The sequence below is a fragment of the Lepidothrix coronata genome, unplaced genomic scaffold (genome assembly GCF_001604755.1).
Source record: "Lepidothrix coronata isolate B3197 unplaced genomic scaffold, Lepidothrix_coronata-1.0 Scaffold77, whole genome shotgun sequence".
Lineage (NCBI taxonomy): Eukaryota > Metazoa > Chordata > Aves > Passeriformes > Pipridae > Lepidothrix > Lepidothrix coronata.
This window is the reverse complement of record NW_016690257.1, coordinates 1785773-1805644: the sequence shown is the minus strand read 5'-3', so window position 1 is coordinate 1805644 and position 19872 is coordinate 1785773. Positions and strand designations below refer to the sequence as shown.

Sequence of the window (19872 nt, the reverse complement as noted above, 5' to 3'; positions counted from 1 at the left end):
ACTTGTGGAAATTGTTCACGTATTCAAAAGCATTTGAGGAGGAAATCAGGGGAGAGTTTAAAACCTTTCACCGGCTAGGAAACCAGTTGGGCCTTCAGCACCTTGAAGCATCAGACACAGGAGTGTGTCACTGCTCTGCGGTTACCATGCAAAATTATTTACAAGTGAAGCAAAGTTATTTTGGAGGACAACTGACATAAGCAGCAAGATGGAAAGTGAGATAAATTTAGGTCCCTTCCCTTTCTTTGGCTATGTTTACTCCCTGCTCACTTTTATGTTGAAACATTTAACCATTACATTCCATGATGTGAAATGAATGAGATCTATTCCTTAGATGTTAGCAACAAATATGTATTTCATTTAAAAGACGATGACTGAACATGTTACCCATATTCCTAGCTCTGTCACTTTGGGTCCAATCTTGCAAGATGATTAAATCAACTAAAAATGAGGAGGGTTCACTCCTTGCTGTCTGACACACACTTCACATTTCATTCACACCTGAAAATTTCATGGTAGGGGCAAAATTACAGCACAGTGAGTAACTGCTACTGCTAAGTGCTAGTGCCCTCAGCAGTGCTATTAACTCGTTTCCTTTCAAGAGAAGAAACACAAGGCTAATATAAACCTTTCTGTTCCAGGCCCAGCGTTGCAGGAGACTGGCCATCATTCTCAGAATCTTTCTTTACAAATGCTTCATCCACTGGGACCAGCTCCCTGATAATCTGACCATCATCTTCCTCAACTGCTAACCAGCGCTGGCATGGAAAATAATACCTACAAGAATGACAGCAGCACCCGGCACTTACATAGGACTTCACAGGCTTTAATAACACGAAAAAGCACAGATCAGAGGCTACTTAAAAAAAAAACAACAACAAACCAAAATCAAGATTATTCAAAGCCAAACAACACATCTGTTTTCATTTTTGAGATCTGGTGTAATTTGGGGGAACTCAATCCATAAATAGGTTAGGTAGCACTTACTGCAAAGTGCTGTTTCTGGGCTGTCAGCCCCATATGATTGATTCATTTTAGTTTTAAGTCCCAGAAAAAGTTAAATAAGTTAAGGGAACCTCCCGTCTCCCAGGCATTTTATGTTTATGAAGGCTGGACTCATCTTTAGGTTCTCATAAGTGGTCCCACCCACCAGAGCATTGTGCAACTTTTAAGCACATGTGGTTTCAAGCACGTTCCAGCTCAAGGGTAAGCCTGTATTTCAGGTTTTGAACAGCCCAGTCTTTGCTCATCCAGCTTTCTGTGAAAATCATGGGAGTTTGCTCAGATCAGGATTTGCTTCTGGCTCAGACATTTCCATTTGGTACAAAGGACAACTGAAACGTGAGCTCATGGACTTCCAAAGTGAGGCCTAGAAGGGAAATGCTTGAGTGTAGGTTCTGGTCAAGGCCCTTTCCAGGAGGGAGAGTTGAGTCCCTCCCAGGAGAAACAGAGAAAACTGGAGGTTCCCTTCCAAATACTGCTGGTTACCAAGCTGCAGAGATGCTGGGACAGCAAAACCCCACACACAGGTACCCCAGAATGGCTCCCCGCTCAGTATAATGGCACAATCACCACTAGGCTCCCAAAGGGTCCCTGTTCCCTGTGAGCTGGTGAGGAGCTACGACGATGCCCTTCTGCACCTCCTCTGCCTCCCTGCAACTCTGCAGGTTCCTGAGAACGTGGAGCCCTTTTCTGAGCATGTGAAAAGGGTGCAGTAGGGTGCTCACGTGGTGCTCTCCTTGAGGTCAACAATCTCTACCCTCTCCAGGTACCAGCTTGGGCTGGTACCAGAGTTATCGTGGCGAATTCGCAGCTTCTTCAGCTCACCCAGGTCAATGGCTTTGACGGTGAACACATCCACCTGCACAGGAGGCAAAAATCACATAAAGCAGGAAAGAAAGGCAGTAAATGGCCAAGGGTAGTCCTTTTCCCCATTAAAAAATAGCTATTTGTAAGTTCTCCTGGTACTCTTTGTGTGTGTATACAAAAATAACTACAGAGCTTTAAGGTCTCCCATTAACACTCATGCTTGGCTCCTTCATGGAGCAGCCATGGATTGCCCAACCCTTCACTCCTCTCTTTACTTCATCCCAGTTTCAGCTTCCTCTAGGTTTAACTCATCTCTCCTACATATCACTCCTTTCGGGCTTGGTATTTTCCCACAGATTGAAACTGGAACTGATTAGAAACATATTGACTTCACAGAAATTCTCCTGTTCACCTCTGTGTAGACTCATAGGATACCAGAGTTGGAAGAGACCCACAAGAATCACTGAGTCTAGCTCCAGGCTCTGCACAGGATGGCCCCAAAACACAGCCCATATGCTTTATTTCAAAACACAGAATGTCCTCCCTTTGTCACTTACCACAACCAAGAGGTTCATTTATTAACTGTGTTAGTGTGACAGGATGGTCCTTGCTATCATAACAGTTTAAACATCTTAATGTGATTAATATGTTGGTAGACTTCAGGTTTGTACTCCCAGGAGTACAGAGCATTACATTTGCAGCTTGGAGCTCTTCCCACTGAATGAAGAACCCTGTGCAGGTTGCAGTTTCATCGGTGCCAAGCTCATAAATCACAGCTAACAGCTTATTTAACAACCTTAGGCTCTTTTTTTCGTGATTGCAAGTTTTCCACAGCTGCTTTTTGTTTCCATAATTTTTTTCTTTTTTTTTTTTTTTTTTTGTTATTCAAAATTGTTCCTTGAAAAACTCCTGGCTATAACAGTAGCTTGTTAATTGTTCATAAACATTTTAAGGCAAATACTCAATCTACTAGAGATGTTCTTTAATTGGACTGGATTATAATGTAATTACAGCACACCGTGTAATATTGTTTTTATTCCCTGACTGGTCGAGTGGAACATTTAGAATAGTATTTGCAACCTAAATACCTACATACTTGAGCTGCCTCACAAACGCTCTCCAATACTAATTTAAAGTTTGTGGTTTTCAAGTATTCCTGGGAGGAAGCATTATTACCAGAATGCTTGCAGGAAGCAGATGCAAAAGGTGTCTCCAACGGGGAATTGGTTGTTTGGCTTATTATTCAAATGAACTTCCCCTGGAAAACGTTTTGAGGAATTTTACTTTACATATTTCAGAAATAAAATGTGTTTGAGCTTTAAGCTGAAAGAAGCCAAGCCTTGAAGAGAAGAGGTTGTACTGACTGGCCAGCATGATAACCGAGAGAGCTCTGCCAGCCTTCTGCTCGCTTGAGTGAGTTGAGTTCATGCATTACCTGTCCTTTTTCAAACTTGTTGAGGTTATTCGACCTTTTCAGCTGGCGCTCACCCGTGTCTCCTCTCTCTAAGCCATAGATGTTCAAGAAGACATTAGCATCCGTCCCAGCCCCCCACACAGTCCCAGTGAGAACGCGGACTTCATACGTATTCTCTGCAAGTAAAATTGCAAAGGCAATTCAGGAGGAGCCCAGAAATAGCCACACTTCATCAAATCCATGGCTCACCCTGCAAGCATGTAACCCCAGAATGCCAGCACAGAAAGGTTTTGCCTGGAGTTTGTTTGCACCTAGCTTAAAATATGAGCAGCTTCATCTTCCTCCAGCCATAACGATAGTTACAGCTTGCTAGACTCTCAGTCACAGTGGTAACCTGTGGGACTCTTGACCCCAGTGCCTCAGACAGTCCTTGGAGAATCTTACAGAATTCCATCTTCAAACTGTCTCCTCCTTAGTATAACCACCATCCTCTTCCCCCCCAGCACTGATCAACCAAAGCAAGGGGCAAGCAGCTCTGCGGGCCTTGGGCAGTGGGATAGTTGAGGGGGAATAAGTGGTCCTGCCGAGCACTGCAGCGTGGTTATCATCCTTCATGCAGCTGCTGGATACATGCACATATACACACACACACACACACATTCCCCCTGATATTTACCCTCCAGGTCAGATTCCCCGTCAGGCACCAGCTCCACCTCGATCTCCTTATCCCCCTCGTCTCTAGCCAACCAGCGGTGTGCCACAAATGTGTAGACATCCATTCCTTCGTCCACCTTGGTCCCCTCCTCCTCCTCCTTCTCTTCCTCCTCCTCTTCCTCCTCCTCCTCAGACTTCTTCTTCTTCTTCTTCTGCTTCTTTTTATCAGACTCCTTAACCTTCAGCCGCTTCAGTGTGACGCTTTCCAGGAACCAGCCATCCCCAATGCCTGTCCCGTCGTGGCCTACACGAATCTTATAGATCTTGCCAACATCTGCAGCCTCCCTCTGTCGCCAAGGAAAAGTCGTCACGCAGGGAGACATAAGACATCTCAATTTCATGAAGTGTATTCTCAAAAATGGGGAGCACGGCCTCTAGCACCCAAAATGTCTAAGCAAGGGTAAGAACAATTTTTTTATGCAAGTTTGCCTTCACTTTTTTTTCATTCCTGCTTTACCATTTCATACCTCCCATTACCAAATCTCATGTGAACTGACTGAGCTGAAGACTTTCCAGGCAACCATGGTGAGGGCAGAAGATGAATCTGTGTTTATTTGGCTCTCTACTTCCCCCTTACTCTCCTCACCAGTATTGTCTCTATGTTGTCATTAAAAGTGAATATTCCAAAACATCATACTAGGGTTTTACAGATTCTCAGTGCATGAGGCCTTTCAAAATTCACAATAAGATATATTTTACATTTAGGACAAAACATGAACCCAGCAAGAGGCAATAATGGCATAATGAAAAGGCAGTTAACTCAGATGAGCTGATCTCTGACACAGACCCTGAGTTTGGACTGACCTTCTCCTTCCTTCTCATCCAGAAAATTGGAGAAGTATTTTCACACTTTGCTAGTGTGCAGAGAGGATACAATCACTACTGGTTACAGTGCATCAGTGGCAGAAGGCTGATCAGTAAGAAGATTTACATCTCTCTAGTCAGTACGGCAGACACAAAACCTTCTTGGTTTAGATCATCTCTCCAGATTACTACCTAATGAAGTTGGATAGAAGATTTTACTCCACGCAATCCTTCAACAACCAATGACTTGTTTCTGATCATTGCTTATGCTATTAGGCAGTGTTTATGTTATAAAACTTGCAAACATTTGCTTCAGGCTGAAATCTGGAATTAGGCATGTAAGGTTTTAGTCTAGAAGCGTTTTGTAGATTAAAACAAAATCAATTGCCCACAAGACGCTTATCAGAAAACTAAAATTGATTCAGCTGTCCTGACATAAAGAATGTGTATTTCCTTACATGGCTTTTCCCTTAGATTCGCTGTGATTATCCTGCATGCCTTGTCCATAACTGATAGCATTTCCTCTTAGCATGTAGCTCACAGAATCTTATTTTTGCCCATATCTTTTGTAGATATTCATACTATGAAGGAGATGAAAGATCTGTCTATTTATGTTTCAGAGCTTCTGCCTTGTGTGCTTACAAAAAAAATTACAGAAAATGGGTATAACTTTCCAATCTAGCAATAAATATCTGAGAGAGGATATAAGCATAGCTGTGTAAACAGAACACTGTACATATGGCTTTATTATAAATCTGATACTGGCTAATAGCTTTTACTCATAAATTTTTGAAAGCTTATTTCCTTTAAAATCAGAGAAACCTAATCTTAAAATTATAGAGAGTTTTAAAAAAGCAAACATTTATAAGGTAGTAGACATTTGAAATCCCAGAGAATTCATTAAAAATGGATAAACATCAGTTACTCCATTCTGTAAAGCAAGAAAATGAGGCAGGAGGAGGTGAACTGATCTAAAAAATACACATTAAAAAACTGGTAAAGCTGTGGATAAAGGCACCTCCATTTGGCCAGTGACAGCAGGAAGAATACCCCAGTCTTGATGATTCAGGGGAGCTTCAGCAATTAGCTCCAAGTTTAGCTGTGATGAGACAGATCCAGCCTCTGTAGGACTGCAAATTAAAAGGGAGACGTAGGCACCACTGTGCTGAGCCTTGTGCTGTGAGCACATATGACAGATGTGCCTTAAATCCCACTTCCATCTGGACTATGTGCTTCACTGTCCAGATGTTGGTCTCTCCTTCAATACAGAAGCATGTGGCTCTGACATGTCCTGACCTCAACAGGGCAAGAACTAAGAGCATTCCTTTACCCCAGACCTCTGTTTATCTGGGCAGAAAACCCAAGCTCATGAAGCAGAAAAGGATGCTGGTCCAGAAGGGAGAGGATGCCTGTCCATGCTGTGATCCAAACCTGCTGCTCAGCCTCATCAGCCTGGGACCTCTTGCTGGATTAGCCAGGCCCTGGCTCACCCACCTGAATTACGTCTAAAGCTTCTCACCCCTGCAGATACCCTGCTGGGTTGCTCAGAAGGAGGTGTGAGACTGAAATGTTAATTGTTAATGGCTCAGACAATCCCGGGGTGCTGCCCAGGTGCAGAGTGGGGGCACGCCCACCACCAGAGGCTGCAAGCTGGGTTTTCAGCCAGGTAGGGGAAGAGGTTGACAAGAAGAAGATACTGAGAGGTTGGGATAGTACTTTTTGTCATGCCAATGTCCTCCCTTACACAAATGACTCAGGTGTGAAAACTCTTCTCCAGGGAAGTACCAGGACATTGGTTTGTAGACCTGAAGTTTTTCATGCCATCTGATGTGGCATAACTGGCTCGACTACACTGAGGGAAAAGGCAGCCATCATGTCTTAGAAGGGGCCATGAACCATCAAAGACCCTTGAAGTGCTCAGTGTAAAACTCCCCTCCCACACCAGGAGAGGTACCTGGGCATTTCCACCTAGCCTGAGCATTTATTAACCCACTGAAATTTGTGTCTGGGCTTCCCCCGTCCTCGATGGATCAAGACTGTGGCCATCACTTTGACCAATGGACACAGAAATTGCAACAATCAAGTCTTGTCACTGAACTCGTGGGTGGTGACTCTATACCTTTCTACTCTTATCCTTTGTTTTTCTTTCCTTCTTTTCCCTCATATGCTTTCTTAAGTGTTAATTTTATGCTTTCATATTGCTGCATTTCTATAGATGGTAATAATCGAAATGGCTACATTTTAAAGTTTGCCAAGCACCTTATTCTACCTTAATGTTCTAAAGTTTGCAAGTAAAAGTTTGTTATTGAGCCTCCTGAGAATTTTGTTGTTTATCCCACACACCTACCAAAGTAAATCAAACAACCTTCCCCTAAGCCCGCTGAGTGGAGCGGGGCATAACAAGTATAAAACCTAAATTCTGACCATTCTGATAGCAGGAGGAACGTGCTGTACACCTCACTGTGACTCATTGGAACAGCGCTACAGACAGCAAAATCCGCAGGGCTCTCACACATTCACAGAAATTACAGCTGCCAACCCCTGCAGGGCTGGCACACGTACCTGTGGTTAATGGCACGTGTGACCACAGGCCAAGCTGGGATTCCTTATATTCTTATACAGATGTGGGGTTTCTTTCCCCAGCTAGACATCAGAATGGGACAATAACATGTGGTCAATCCCAGAGTGTCACTCAAAGGCCTTTTGAGACCTAACATGAGTACCCCCTTTTGGAAGTAAATGTAAACAAACACCGCTATTAGATCATAGACTTCAATGGCTCCTTTGCTATCAGCCCCTCAGAAGATGAAAACCCCTCCACAAAACACAAAACTTCACAAAAGAAATACAAAAGCTCCCAAAAATATGGATAGAGGACAGCACATACTGTCAGACCTGCAATTTTCTTAAAAAAATTTTTTATACGATTGGACCAATTATTCTATCGATGTCTCAGTTTTGGCTGGTCCTTTCTTTCCCCTCTTAGAAGTGGCAGCAACAGCCTTCATCATACCTTGAAGATATCTGTGGCTCCCCGTTCAAAGTTGTTGGATCTGTTTTCCAGGATGATCAGCTCAGTTTTGCCAGTCTCACCATAAATCTGCATGAACACTTTGGCGTTGGTGCCTGCGGCTCGCACGTCTCCAGTAACTACAGACACCTCATAGTTTATCACTAGTCCAAAAATAAAGCAATTAAATCAGGAGAGAAGCCCAGATAACAACATTCCTGAGGGCTCAGGTTCAAAATTAAATTACCTTGTCTTGACAAATGTCTACGTAGCCAACCATTTGCTCTTATCCAAACTAAATGTGAGATAGCAGAAGTCTTCACTGAGGACTAACCTAACAGTTTGCCTTTTACAAGTGCTAAGCCAGTGCCATAGGGGTGCAAAACAGAGCCTTAAAAGGGAATTTCATTTCAGTATTAGCCACAGAGGGATTAAATGATCTCCTTAGTATAATAAAAGGGAGGGTGTTACAGGGAGTAGGTGAAAACATAGCATCCTTTCTCAGGGTCTGAAGACAAATTTTAACCATGACCTTAAAAGAAAATGTGTCTACTGATAAAAGTCAAGTGGGCAGTAGGGATTTGGTCCATATTTATCAAAAAGCTTCCCCCTTGCAGGAAATGGGAGTAACACAGACAGGACAGGACAAGTCTGGTGCAGCAACGGGGCACATGAATGTGAAAAACAAAAAAAGGGAGGGGACCAGATAAATGTGAAAAAAGCAGAACCCACTGATATTGCAACAAAGAAGCACATTGCCTCTGTGCTGCGTTATGCTGCCCAGGATGCAAATTTTTCATACAGTCTCAGGAAACGGAGATGAAAAACTCCGTAATGTTTTTCAGGAGCATTTCCTTTCAGAAAAAGAAACATGAGAATAATTTACTTTCCTCAACAACATTTGCTCGTAAGGGTGGGGACTTTTTGGTTTTAGCATCTACCTTGTCTAACGCACTTGTCCTCAAGAGTGCTAGTAATACATTTTTAGTCCTAGCTATAAAACAGCCACACGTCCTCTTACATTTCTCAATAGGCACAATCTCACTGGGGTAGACTTCCACCTCCACCCTGCCATCAGCCTCGTCTTTGTCGAGCCATCGGTTGCAGGGGAACATGTACTGCCTTCCCTGGACTGGAACTGTGATCTGGACACTGGCCAGGAACCAGCCAGACCGGAGACCCACGTTGTCGTGTCCAATCAGTATTCGGTTGATCTTTGAAAAAGCAAACAAAAACCAAGAGAGCAGGGAAAAACCCCACAGAATTTATGCACACAACAGAATCTACTCAATATACCACAATCCCCTCACCCTGGCGCTTTGTTCTTCCACTGTGCTCATGTAAATAATTTATATATGTATTTAACTATAAACGTAAAGCACTCTTCACATGCCAGCATGTACACTAGGCTGCTGATGTAATAGTCTGTGTAAAACGTGTTCCTTAATAACCAGTGTAAAGGTCAGAGGTTCTTTTGTCACATTCAGTTCTGTGTGTTGATTTGATTCTGAATTCAGACACTTGCACGAAGCACAAAGACGCCTGCAATTGGTTCTTACCTTTCCAATATCCCTCATATCTAAAGTAAACTCATCCACTCGACCACGTTCAAAATAATTGCCTAGATCATTATCAGAGACTAAGAGAGCCTCTTTGCTGGAGTCTGCTTTTTCACCGTAGAGTTTGATGAAAACTTTGGAGTCTGAGCTGGCACCAGGGATATCTCCCGTCTTCACGCTGATGTGATAACTGACATCTAAAGTGAGATCAATGTACAAAACACAGACATGTGAGTGGCATTTCCAGTGCTCAGCCTGGCTTCAAACAAGATATAGGGGAGGAAGGATCCAGCTACAGACATAGGAAGGACTTTGCCCTCCACTCATGCATCCAGCATCTTAGGGCCATGCTGGAGAAGCTGTCACACCTTGGAGTTATTTACCAAAACATAAGAGATCCAACACTTACACTAGTAAGCATATAATATTCTGTATGCCTCCCTCTCACTGTTAGATGATTACCCAAGCCATACAAATGCACTTAGGCAAGTGAGAATATTTAACTCTTTTTTATACTTACAATTCAATTCAATACATTTTACTTTTTTTTTTCCTAAAACAAAACAAAAATCATCTCAACCTGAGATCTGTAGGCACCATTTTCTAAAGAAAATTGTAGTATTGGAGCCCTGGTTCTCCAGAAAAGGCCAATATAACACTTTTGGTGATTTTCTTCTGTGAACACAATTATTCAATGGAATTTATTCTACTAAAGCAGTGGCAATTCAAGATCCTTCAGAGAAAGCTCTACAAGAAACCAGTTCTTAAACAAATCACAACATTAGAAATCAAAGTTTCTTTCTACACATATAATGTTGCAATTATGCTCTATTATACAAATTAATCCCATTCATAAACCGGAATTTAAGAGTCAGAGGCATTTCCAGCTGAGTGACCTACTGCAGTTTCTTTCATAAGAGTGGCAAAAAAAAAAAAGCCCAGTAGATTTACTGCGAACTGACAAGAATTATTAAGAAGAATAAAGCAAGTAAACATTTGCATGTACAGCTCAAACCCAGACCTTTTTTTTTCCAAGCTGAACTCACTTTTTAGCATTGGTGACTCCCCAGCAGGCACTAATTCTCGGACAATCTGACCATCGTCCTCATTTTTGTCAAGCCATCTGGTTTACAGAAAGAAGTAAGTTATCTCTGAATAATTAGCACCTGTTAGACCTTTGAAAATCTAGGCTGGCTCCACATACACTCCAAATCCACACCATAGTCAAAAAAGATATTTTTACAGGGTTCTGTATCTCTGTTAACTTAGCAGGGGCTTGACCAGACCATACGGCAGCCACGCTTTCAACCTCCATTTTTCCAAGAAGAGAGAGAGAGCCCTGCTCACAGTGGATAAACATCTGCTGTGATGTCCATCTGCCTAAAAAGCACAAACTCCACAACCACAAGTTATTCCTGTGAACAGGCAGTCTCAGTCTCTTGAAATCATTGACCTTCATTGACCAGAGAGACTTGCAGCCTTTATTACTAACACCCTTGATTGCAACCTTTATAGCATGTAGCTTACTAAACCCCCTCTTTTTTTCAGTCTTTCTGTACATTAGTTTATCATCTCTTTTCCCTTCCTTACAGGTAAGTGTTTATATCCCTTTTTTCTCCACCAGGAAGGGGATGAATTATGTTGTTCCCATTTTCAGGGTTGGGAATGTGCAGGCAGCTGCCACCAGCAAAAAGGAAGGTTTCCTGTGTTTCTCAACATTGCTTTAATGATTCAACTAGATTAATTAAAAAAAAAAAAAGAGCTGGGCACAAAGCAAGCTGTAACATGATCTCAAGGGAAAAAACTCTGAAAGGAAAATCATAGAATGGTTTGAGTTGCAAGGGAACCTTAAAGCTCATCTTGTTCTATCCCCTGCCATGGGCAGGGACGTCTTCCACTAGACCAGGTTGCTCCAAGCCCAGTCGAGCCTGGCTTAGAACACTTCCAGGGATGGGGAATCTGCAGCCTCTCTGGGCAGCCTGTGCCAGGGCCTCACCACCCTGACAGTAAAGAATTTCCTTCTTGATATCTGATCTAAACCTGCCCACCTTCAGCTCAAGGTCACTCTCCCCTTGTGCTATCACTACATGTCATTTCAAAAAGTCCCCTCTCCAGTCCCCCCGTGAAAGTCCCCTCCCAAAATGGGGGGGAACAAATTGCTAATCTGGTAACCTTCACAGCTGCTCCTTCAGCCTCAGGGATAAAGGATTTCCAGCCCCAATCCCATAATGGGCCATACAGCCACCTTTGTATGACAACAGCAAGGGCCCTGGCAGAGGTTTCTGACTTTCCACTTCAAACCCAGACTGCTGCAGGACTCAGGATTTTCCTGTAAGCATCTGTTTAGGGTCAGGTTTCCCACAGTGGTGCCGCCACAGCAGGAGCAGTTCCCAGAGTGCCCATTGTTCCCAGGTATGCATCTATCAGCAGCAGCATCTTTTGCAGCTAAAAATACTGCTTAAAACCAGCAGGGGCGAGAAGAGGACAAGTGAGCAATCTCTGCCGGGTCATGCAGGGTATTTAAATGGCTATAATAATTCCCAGAACTAGAAAGAGGAAAAACAAACCCCTAGAAACTTCCTTTTTAAAGGCGCCCACACAGTTGTCACCGTGACACATACATTGTCCTTGGCTGACCTGGATGCCAAAAAAGGAGAGGAGCTTACTTTCCATTTAATTTTCCATCTTTGATTTTGATGGTGAGTCAGCACATATGGAAACCAGAAAATGACCCTCATAACAAGGATTTGAGGACATGAACAAATGCCCACTGAGAGCTGGATCAAACCTACGGCACCTTGCTGGTAACAAGCCAGCAAAGCTTACAGTCATGACCAGTTGAACAAAGAAGGAACCAGATATTTTGGAAGACCAAAATTACTCCATTTTATCCATCTGAAGAAATATTATATTTTCAGTCTCGTCCTCTCTCTTCCCACCCAGAGGGAAACAAAAAGCACAAAGAAACCATGTCAAAACCTGCACCAGGAAAGAAAACCAAACGTGAGCTACAGCCAGCCAGCCCTGGAAGCACGAGCAGCAAATGTTCTCATGCAAAAGAGGTGCGCAGAACTCCCAGCACGCAGACACACGTCTCCAGCCCCAGCTCCCCTCTGAGCTTCGGGAGGTTGTCAGGTATGCAGCCTACCCCGTATTCTTCCCTTTCACTCTGCAAAGCAGGTGGTCTTGTGCAGACGGGCTTGGAAAGGCCTAAAAGCTAAGGTGGTCAGCATGAAGGTGATGAACACATGAACATGTGATGATCACACAAACACCATCAGATGAGGGCATCAGATGTGATGGTGTGCCTCAGGGGAGGCTGAGGGGTGTAGTGGGAAAGGGGAGCAGAAAAATCTGTGAGGAGTACACGAAATTGTCATCAAGAATTGAGCAAGGGTAGAGTGCAAGGGGAGCACGCTAAGATATCACCTTGTCTTAAGAAAGGAAGCCTTTATTGATGTTTTAGGGTTGGGGGATTTTTATTTTACCTGTGAGAACTGGTCCTTTATACCTTTGTATCATGTAGTTCTTTGATGCTGGCTCTGGATTCACATCCTTGGACAGGTATCCAATGGCATCATCCCAAAAGTCAAGATGCTTCTGTGTACATGGATGTTAACTGGGAGGACCCACAAAACTAGAGCCTGAACTCCACCACCCCAGGGCCACTGAATTCAGCACGTTCTTCAGGAAGGCAGAAGCTTACAAGGTAGGCACACTTCTGCTCACCTGCTGCTGGGTTTTGTGTCCTGCAAGCTGCTGTTTCTGTTGCCAGTGGACATGCTGCTGTTTTCTGTCACCTTCACCATTGCTGGTGTTTTAGGGATACCTGGGATGTATCCAGGTGAAGTGCTTTTGCACCAAGGTGGCAGGATAAAAATACATCCCACAAGAAACAGATCTCTGTGTGCAGAACAGCAAGTGATATCTGCTTCTGCAGTGAGGACAGGTGACAAAAAAGAATCAGAAAAGGAGGACACACTCCTAGATAAAGAAATTCCCATTCTACCAATGTTGGTAGATACTGATGGCAAATGAAGAAGCATGTTTTGGACAGAGGAGGAAGAGAGAGGTTTATCAGCAGAAGTGGCTAAAGGCTCCTTACTTTGTTTCAGCCAAGAGAACAGGCAGGAATGGCAGAACTATTTTCTCGAGGAGATGACTCTAGTGACAAAGGAAATATCTGGATGAGCAATGCCACTGCGTTCCGTCCCTTCAGAACACATGGAGCAATATCCTTAATTTTACCTCAATGTAATTCCAACAGCGTGTCACTGAGAAGCAGATTGCAACCAGGGGTTTATAGCCTTACAGAGAATGCAAATGGATTGACAAATTATAAACACATCAGGCTGCAGAAAATAGAATTTTTCAGTGCAGTGCCATCATATTCCTAGTACAAAAGACCTGTCAAAATCTTTTGTTTTATCAGAGCTTCTACATTATATCATTGAATGTAATTCACATGCCACTGCGGGTTTTGCAAGGGTGTAGTTGTGTCCTGTGTCACATACTTGGTTTTAGAGAGATATTTTGTGACCAAAAACTCAAAGAGGACGCAAATATGGCATGAAAGCCACTTCTAGAGGATCAGAGAGTGAGGGGAGCACTGTAAAAAATATGGTATGACATCATGAGCATTTGAAATCCAGCCTGCATGCAATTAGAATGACTAGCACATCCATTAGATTCAGAGATACATATGTATTTATGTGTGTCTTTAAATATAACCTATATACAAAAATTTCACATTATTTTTAGGCAAGAAAAGGAGGTTTCTCTGGCTAGTTTACATGATGAACATTTTTGGCATTTGATCGAGTAAATGCTCTTTCACAGGAGTCTCCTGGTGCATCATCCCATTCATGGTCTGTCTGTTGTTCTTCAGAGAATTAATGATGTTCCCTTATGCTTGTGCTGGATAAAAATTAGGACGGTGAGGGCCATATGCTTAGAAAAAAATTAATGACGTATCATTGAAGATTTCAGTGGAGCTGTAATGATTTATAGTGTGTAAAATTCTATCCTGTCACGAACTCACGACTTTGATCGAAAATTCATTTCTGTCTGGGATATAAATACTATAAAAAATAGGCATTTAGAGAACATCCGCTTGTCCATTCCTGGACTTCCAGAGCACTTTGAGGAGAAAATGAAACCTGAAGAACTCAGTTCTGATCTTCAAAAAAGTTTGGCTCCAGTTCTGGGGTGAAAGGTTTGCTCCTTAATTTTGAACTTTCTAATGGAATTCATCGTCACAGTGCCTAAACCCCATCCGGTATTATAAAGTTCAGGGATGCCACTGAATGATTCAGTGCTCAGTACTTAAAAGCACTGATATTATAATGCTATGTGATTGTAAGGGGGAAATAGTACTGCAGTGCATCCGAGTGATGTACTAGTAATTCTGCAAATCACACTTGGAGAAGACACTTGCATTTACTTCTTGCAAGCACAGATCAAATGACCACTTTAAAAATCACTGACTCTAAGCCAACTGTTTAGAGAGTTGAAAGCACAGGCCTGGGAGTCATTATTACTTGATGCTCTACCTGAATCTGACACAAACTCACAATTAATCCACTTAGCTTCTCTTTATCTCTGCTGGCTCCCTTGTACAACAAAGGCAGTTCTTCTCATAGAGCTCTTGTGATTACTAGGTAATAGATGATCCTACAGAGTCATAAAAAAAAGCTTTCAGATTAAAAGGCAAAACACAGTCGTGTATATGAATATGTAAATAACAAGAACAGAGACTTCAGAGAGCTCTGTGCAATGAAGATCTATGAGGGTATCTTAAAGACATCAGCTGCAGTGAAAGCTGGTTAGCCAGCTCTTTGCTGGAGCATCTGCTCCCCACATGGTGCTGCAGCCTAGTTTGTACAGAGGTAAGAAGTCTGTGAAGCTTTCTGCACAGGTGAGATATGTTTCTGCTAGGAGGCATTTTGTCCTTCAGCTGTCTCACAAAAGCAGCTAAATGGCAGAAAGTCAGTAGAGCAGCTTTCAGTAAGAACTCAGCAGCAAAATGGGTTTTCTCTAGACTATGGAACTGTGCTGTGTAGAAGAGTGGAAGTTAGTCAATTCTTGGAGATAAAGGCAGTGAGGACAACATGTCTACTGGCCAAGCAGAATGTTCCCTGGTGTCCCTTGGATGGAGTCTCTAACTAACCTCACTTGCATTGCCTCTTCTTGGCCAAGTCTTCAACACCTTGGCTCTGAAGAGGCAGGTGAAGCAGGACTTTCTGAGCTCCCACCAAAGCAGCAAGTACATAAGCTGTCCCTGGCCTACAGGACTGGAGAGGAACATCCAAACGCTGCAGGTCATGGAAATGTCTGTCCCTCACATGGAGGATGCAGTGGGTGAGCACCTTCGCCCTCAGATGTCTCCAGACTCCATGACGACACCCGTACTCTGCGATGATGCCTCAGTCTCCCGAGAGACACGGGCATCAAAGATAATGAGAGGGAGCAGCTGTCCCTGTGCTTGATGGTGATCAGTCATGTGACCTTCTCAATCTGAGAGGAAGAGATAATGCTGGCACAAGGACAGCAAATAGAGCCACACAACAACGCTGATACCACTTGGGAGAAGAGACATTTAGAAAGATAAGAAGAGTGGAATTCCACCTCTGGCAACCTGAAGCCTTAATTCACCCCATGAATATTTTGGGGATAAGGCCTTGGGTTTTCTTTCTCCTTCCTTTTTCAGTCCCTGGCCTGAGGGGGAATGCCCTCTGGATTCTGATGTTCCTGATCCACAGGTGTGAAGCTAAAGGGAATGGGGTCATCCCTCCAAGGTGAGGGAAGACGCCCAGTTAAACAGTCATGTAAGGAGACAACTCAAAAGGAAGTATTTAAAATAAGCCAGATGCACGGTGCAGTTAGACACAGAAATATCTCTGAGGAGTCTGAGCAAAACAGCTCTTCACGTGGACACTTCATGTCCAAGGAAAAACCTGTCTAGCCTGCTCGCTTTAACTCAGTAAAACATATGGCCGTTAAATATGGATCAAAAGGCAGAAATGACTACGTGGTGGTTTGTTCTTTGAGAAGGGAGAAACTGGTTTGCTTTTCACAACCAAGATGACATTGCATCTGCTGCTCCATGCTGTCTCCCCAGTGAGTTTGCTCTCTGAAGTGACGTGGCTTTAGCAATGCAGAGAGGCTGGGGCTGGCTCCTGTTTTGTGTTTGGCTGACTCCCCTCGTCATAGTGGAATTCTTCCAAGACCAGAGACAAGTAACCAGATTAGACACTTTATCTTTGTTTGCAGTTTAAAAATAATTGTGTTTGAGTTTTACAATTCCATTGGTCCCCAGGAGATGACCTTTCAGAATAGGTGCTTGGTGTTGTGAAATGGAGCTCAGTGAAGGTTCATCCTACAGGGTGGACACCCGGGAGGGCATGCATGATTTTACAGGACCCTGAACTACTCTGAAGTTAATCTCTCATGTTTTCAATCTAGTTCTCTCTAGTTTGTGCTGCAATGTTGAAGCAGAGCCTAGTTAGTGCCAGAATAGATTGTGCATCTTGCTCCCCACAAGTAGCCTCAGTACAACTCATTTCTTTTGGCCACTTGATTGTCTAGGGAAGAGAAAAATACATTTATAACCTACCCATAGAGGTAAGTTACAGCCCTCTGCTGTACCACTATCTCTGCATTCCCCCTCATGCAAGGAGCTCTTGAGATGGTAGCATAAAAATTTTGCATTCTCTTAACACAAAAATAGCATCCCATTGCTCCTGGAAAGATGGGATGTGCATGTGAGGGACCTCGTTCCACACATGCAATAACACCAGCAGATTGCAGAGTGTGTTTCTGCAGCAGGCAAGTGCAGTGACACTGGATGTGGTACTGGAAGGTTGTGTTTTTATCTTTTGTAAATTCTCTGCATTGCTGAGCTAATTGCTGAGAAGTTCATAATTCAGATTGCTGTTCATTTGGTAAGGGGAGTTAGCTGTATCTTAAACCTCCCAAACCACACTCTTTGCTTTCAGGCTTAGCAAAAATAAATGAACTAATGAATAAATAAAAAGGATTAAGCTGTGCTCAGAAAATTCCAGTCATGGACCAACAACTAGGCTCTTTAAAGTCTGGCAAATGCATAGACAGAGGCATAATTTGCAAGCATTGTTTTTCCAGTACCTGTAGCAGGGGAATTCCACAGCCTCACTTTCTGGCTGTCCTTCTTCCCTCACTATCACTTTGGCAAGGTACCAGCCACTGCTTCCTCCTTTGCCATCATGCCCTATCCTCACCCTCCTCACCTGCTTCAGCGTTACTGCTTCAACGAAGAATTCATCAGCCTTTGAGAAGGAGAAGAAAAAAGGTAAGGCAATATTTCTCCCTAAAAGCAAACCAACAACCCAAATTTATTATTGCAATCAAACAAACATCATCAGCATGCTGCAAGATAATTCTTCACAAGATGAAGGAGAAAGCACGAATTTATCGAAGAATGAAACCTCGAATATTTGTCCTAGATGTATAACATTAGGTTTGTAAATATATGATCTGCCAGCATTTTAAATCTCCCATGTCATTGCATGCCCTCCACAACTGTAAAAAAGAGAAGTAATTTGGTTATTAAGAAGTTCATAGAGAGAGGCAGGAAATCCAAGTTCAAACTCCTGCTCAGAAATGAGCTTTGTGGAAAATCCAAAGCAGGTCACTTCAGACCAAATCTACAGAGGTATATGAGAGGTACAGTTCAAGGACATTACTCTGTGTTAAATTCAAATGACATGGACTACTGAGCACAATTTACCCCCTTTTAATTTCCTGGCATGCCAGTATGGGCAGGGCTGCACAGGGGTATCTCCAGCTGCTCCGTGTGTTGTGTTGAGAGGTAAATGCCCTTAATACCCCATGAGAGACATGGATTTTATCTCTTTTTTTTTTTTTTCCTTCCCTGGAAAAGGTCTCAAAGCACCAACCCAGAGACTACCCCAGGTGATGGCCCTTCAAGACCAGGGCTCTGTTACCCAAGTGTGTACTGGGACCAGCAGTTCTCGACAGCTGAAAGAAGAGAAATGTATTAAAAGAGTGAGTTACTCCTGTGAGAATCAGGCCAGACAAGTATCTGTGGCACATGTACAGACACACACACACGGCACATGTATGGTAAATACTGGGTGTAAACACACAGCATATCTGCAGCATATGAGCCCAACAAAGAGAACTGACTGCTGTGGTTACCATGTGGCTGAGATGCCTTTCTAGGTAAGAGAAACCTAACCACTGTCATTCAGTTGTCCTTCATCTCCCAAAAGCACATATGGTGGTAGCATATATCCAGCTAGCTCCCAGAAAGCGTGGTGGCAAGGCAGTATTTATGTAAATACTGAAATTCATTAAAACAATTGTAATTTTTTCATCATTCGGGACTCCAAACTGGCTCTTAAAATAAAGACAACTAAACATATTGCCACTGTCTAAAGTGTTAATGATGGGCTCACATATGTCGATGTTACTTACATACTCAGAACTGCTGAATTGGGGATTTAAGGTATCAAAACCTCACTGAGTCAGTCAAAGCCAATGTAGTTTAATTCATTAGGCCTGATGCTCACCTTACTTATTAATGGCTGATATAAATTAATGAGTAAGTAACTAACTGGAACCAAACAGGGCAAACACCTAATTTAGAGGCATCTTTAAATCTTACTTTCTACACAGGCTGTTAGTTTACATCTGCAGGCAAACTTTTTAAGTTAAATTGGTAATCAAGGTACTGTTGGTTTAAGTGGCTGTAGATTAGAGATCGCACTGACTAAGCTGCATTTCTTTTTAACAGGGTATCTGAGTTAATCAGTGCAGATATACTCATTCAGTCTCTTGAATATATGAGCCCTAAGTCTGTCAGGATCAATTCTTAAACAGCTTCCAATTCATTCATCAGCTTTCAGCTCCTCGTGCCAGGACAGCAGTTTTCCATTAGCAGTTTCCAGTTTGGTTACATCATTTGCATACTATTAATCACATGATTTGATTGCCAAAATTATGTTTCCCTTTTTATCCTCCTTCTTGTATGTTAGCCTATAACTCATTTTTTGGGAGTATCCCATAAAATAGCCTTCATCTGTGTTTAACATAGTTGTATCCTCTGTGAACCAAGCATCTTTCTTTGGAACTGCACTGAAACAGTCTTCAAACCACCATCAAAACATACCTAATTTTGCTACCATTTTGACTTAACTAGGCTTCACCAAATGACAAAATACCACACTTCATAGCTTGGACCTACATTTTAAAACTAAAATATCTAAAATTTAAATGCATAGGCAAAAAATAAGATGTTTGAAATGTCCATGTGTGCAAACCTTTATATCATTTAACAGCAGAATGGACCCTCACACTTTGTGATTGCCACATTTCCACATACAGACCTTACAAGCAAAAGAAATACTGGAGTAAAGTTGTTCCAAAGTCTAAAAAAATTCAGTGATTTCAGTGAAGAATTTGAAATTCTGGACAGTCAAAGGCAAATTCAATGTGCTTATTTCAGAAGCCTAAATTCAACGGTCTGTTTTGAAAACATGACCTTCTTTTATCTTCATTTT

At 42.7% G+C, this 19872-nt stretch overlaps 1 protein-coding gene across 1 annotated transcript in view; it reads right to left on the bottom strand.

Moving 5' to 3' along the window:
- Positions 1–19872, bottom strand: part of LOXHD1 (lipoxygenase homology domains 1) — a 126765-nt gene that overhangs the window by 74324 nt on the left and 32569 nt on the right. Inside the window, exons 11-19 of the mRNA XM_017819740.1 lie at positions 17456–17616; positions 10357–10433; positions 9311–9507; positions 8773–8965; positions 7755–7915; positions 3900–4224; positions 3245–3399; positions 1728–1861; positions 629–777 (exon numbers count right to left, since the gene is read on the bottom strand). Of these exons, the coding sequence (XP_017675229.1) occupies positions 629–777; positions 1728–1861; positions 3245–3399; positions 3900–4224; positions 7755–7915; positions 8773–8965; positions 9311–9507; positions 10357–10433; positions 17456–17616 (1552 nt within the window). The remainder of the gene's footprint in view (positions 1–628; positions 778–1727; positions 1862–3244; positions 3400–3899; positions 4225–7754; positions 7916–8772; positions 8966–9310; positions 9508–10356; positions 10434–17455; positions 17617–19872) is intronic.